The 2,080-nt window shown below is 41.5% G+C and overlaps 2 protein-coding genes across 2 annotated transcripts; one reads left to right on the forward strand and one right to left on the reverse strand.

The window, feature by feature from the left end:
- Positions 1 to 76: 76 nt before the first annotated feature.
- Positions 77 to 775, reverse strand: VICG_02133 (uncharacterized protein; the record flags this gene model as incomplete). The annotated part of the gene is made up of 1 exon (XM_007605516.1): positions 77 to 775. The coding sequence occupies one exon, from the start codon at positions 773 to 775 to the stop codon at positions 77 to 79; it is 699 nt and encodes a 232-aa protein (XP_007605578.1).
- A 425-nt stretch (positions 776 to 1,200) lies between these two features.
- On the forward strand, positions 1,201 to 1,848 carry VICG_02134 (DNA-3-methyladenine glycosylase; the record flags this gene model as incomplete). Its single annotated transcript, XM_007605517.1, has 1 exon — positions 1,201 to 1,848. One exon carries the CDS (start codon positions 1,201 to 1,203, stop codon positions 1,846 to 1,848), a length of 648 nt encoding a protein of 215 aa, XP_007605579.1.
- Between the last annotated feature and the right edge of the window lie 232 nt (positions 1,849 to 2,080).

Raw genomic sequence — 2,080 nt, forward strand, 5'->3', positions numbered from 1 at the left:
CAGAAAGACATAGGGTCATTGTATACGGAGTCCATGTAATCCTTGTATCCGAATCTCTGGTACCACCAACTCATCTTCAGCATTGGATACGCAAAAAACTGGACTCATTTATCCCACTACTTATAAGAGCATAAATCTTCTCCTCCGCATCTCTTATGGATGTCAAGATCGCATTCTTTTTGGTGTCTATGATGGACATGAGCTTTGCATCCGCCTGCTGTAGGGACTCTTGGTCAACATGCAACTTCAGCTCTCCCCTAGCTGTGAATCTGGAAACCTCTGCAAGCTCTTCGGCTGTGGTGTTCCCCTTAACATCCTTGAATTCGTAAAGCTCCTTCCACATGTCAAATGTAGTCGACTCGATGCTCTTGCCCTCGTCCTGAATTGCCTGTAGCACGTTTTTCCGTGTAGTTTCTACGGTATCGACGATCTCCTTCCATTTCTCATCTCCAACAAGCGTAGTAATGTTACTTTTATTAGTCCTTAGAAAATGATTGATCTTATCATAGGTATGTTTAAGATTAAATATACATTCACTAAACATATGATAGAAGGCTACTTCCTTTGCAGTATGTACCTTATGTATCAAAATCGAACCGTCCATATAGCCATAAAGATAATCAGGAACATCTGAATAGTCAAATACATATCGAGGACATTGAATGCCCTTCAAGTCTGGATTCGCTACATTCAAGATGTCAAAAAGTGTAGCTCCCACGAACGCAATTAAACAGTAGATTGCCTTGTATGCCTTTCTTGTTTGTAGAATATTCATTAGGGTATGGGTTAAAAATTTTTAAATATTCGAATTTGACAGGAAATCACAATGACATATCTCCAAATTTAAAGAGCAATGTCAGCATTAATCACCACTGTGCTGATAAATCTTTGTGATTAATTCCACTACTTAACAATTGTTTTTGAAAAATTTTTAGTATATTGACAGGTGCCAAGTCATTCCGGTGCAATCACTCCAGACTCATTAAATGCGAATTCTTGGATAAATAACACTGGAGTAGTTAGTGCACAGCTTACTAACAATAAAATATCTTAAGATTTGTTGTTTCGTAGCCTCAAAAAACTGTATACTGTTTAAATCAATTCAATTGCTGGTAATACTCTATGCTCTTGCCTCTGAGCAATGCCACTGCATAACCGTACTGTCATATAGAATGCAATCATGTGCCTCCATCAACCCTCATGGATTCCGCGGATCACAAAGAAGATACATTCAAAACGGCACACAGGTCTTGCGTCCATCTGGCAAAGATGCTTCTTGGAAAAGTTCTGTGCAGGAGAGTGTCGGATAGAATCCTGAAGGGCATCATCGTGGAGACAGAGGCATACTTAGGTCCGGAGGATGAAGCAGCTCACTCCTTTAGAGGAAGACGAACTCCCCGCAACGAGGCAATGTACTTGGGAATGGGTACTTGCTATGTCTACATCATATACGGCATACACCACTGCTTCAACATATCCTCGAGAGAAGAAGGGTCCGCCGTTCTTGTCAGAGCCCTCCAGCCGCTTGAGGGAATAGACATGATGATCAAGCATAGAGAGGCTGCTGGAATGAAGGAGCATAAGAAGAACATAGAGAACATATCTAATGGCCCCTCCAAGCTGTGCATTGCAATGGCTATAACCAGGTCTGAGATAAATGGCGAGAACGTGGTAACTAGTGACAAAATATGGCTCGAGAAGGGAAGACCAGTGGGTGAAAATGAAGTAGTAGCCACTAAAAGAATCGGGATTAAAAATGCAGGAGCGTGGGAAGAGATGCATCTTAGATTCTATATAGAGAATAGCCCATTTGTAAGCTGCAGGAGGTCGCAGAACAAAAACTTTTAGTAAATGTGCACAATTCCAATGCCACCAAAACATACTCCACAGTGCTGAAAGCTGCGTGAATGTCTGGAAAGTCAGTTGGATCTTAGCAGCTTGTGCTGACACAACAATAGAGCTTGTCCACTAGCTGTTGTAGACAAGCTATATGGAGCTATCTTGGCATGACCTTTCCAGGACTGGGTATTCTGGAAAGAACATATACTGCACAATTCATCAACGTTCTTCCGAAAAGAAC

Source organism: Vittaforma corneae (genome assembly GCF_000231115.1).
Source record: "Vittaforma corneae ATCC 50505 unplaced genomic scaffold supercont1.59, whole genome shotgun sequence".
Classification (NCBI taxonomy): Eukaryota; Fungi; Microsporidia; family Nosematidae; genus Vittaforma; species Vittaforma corneae.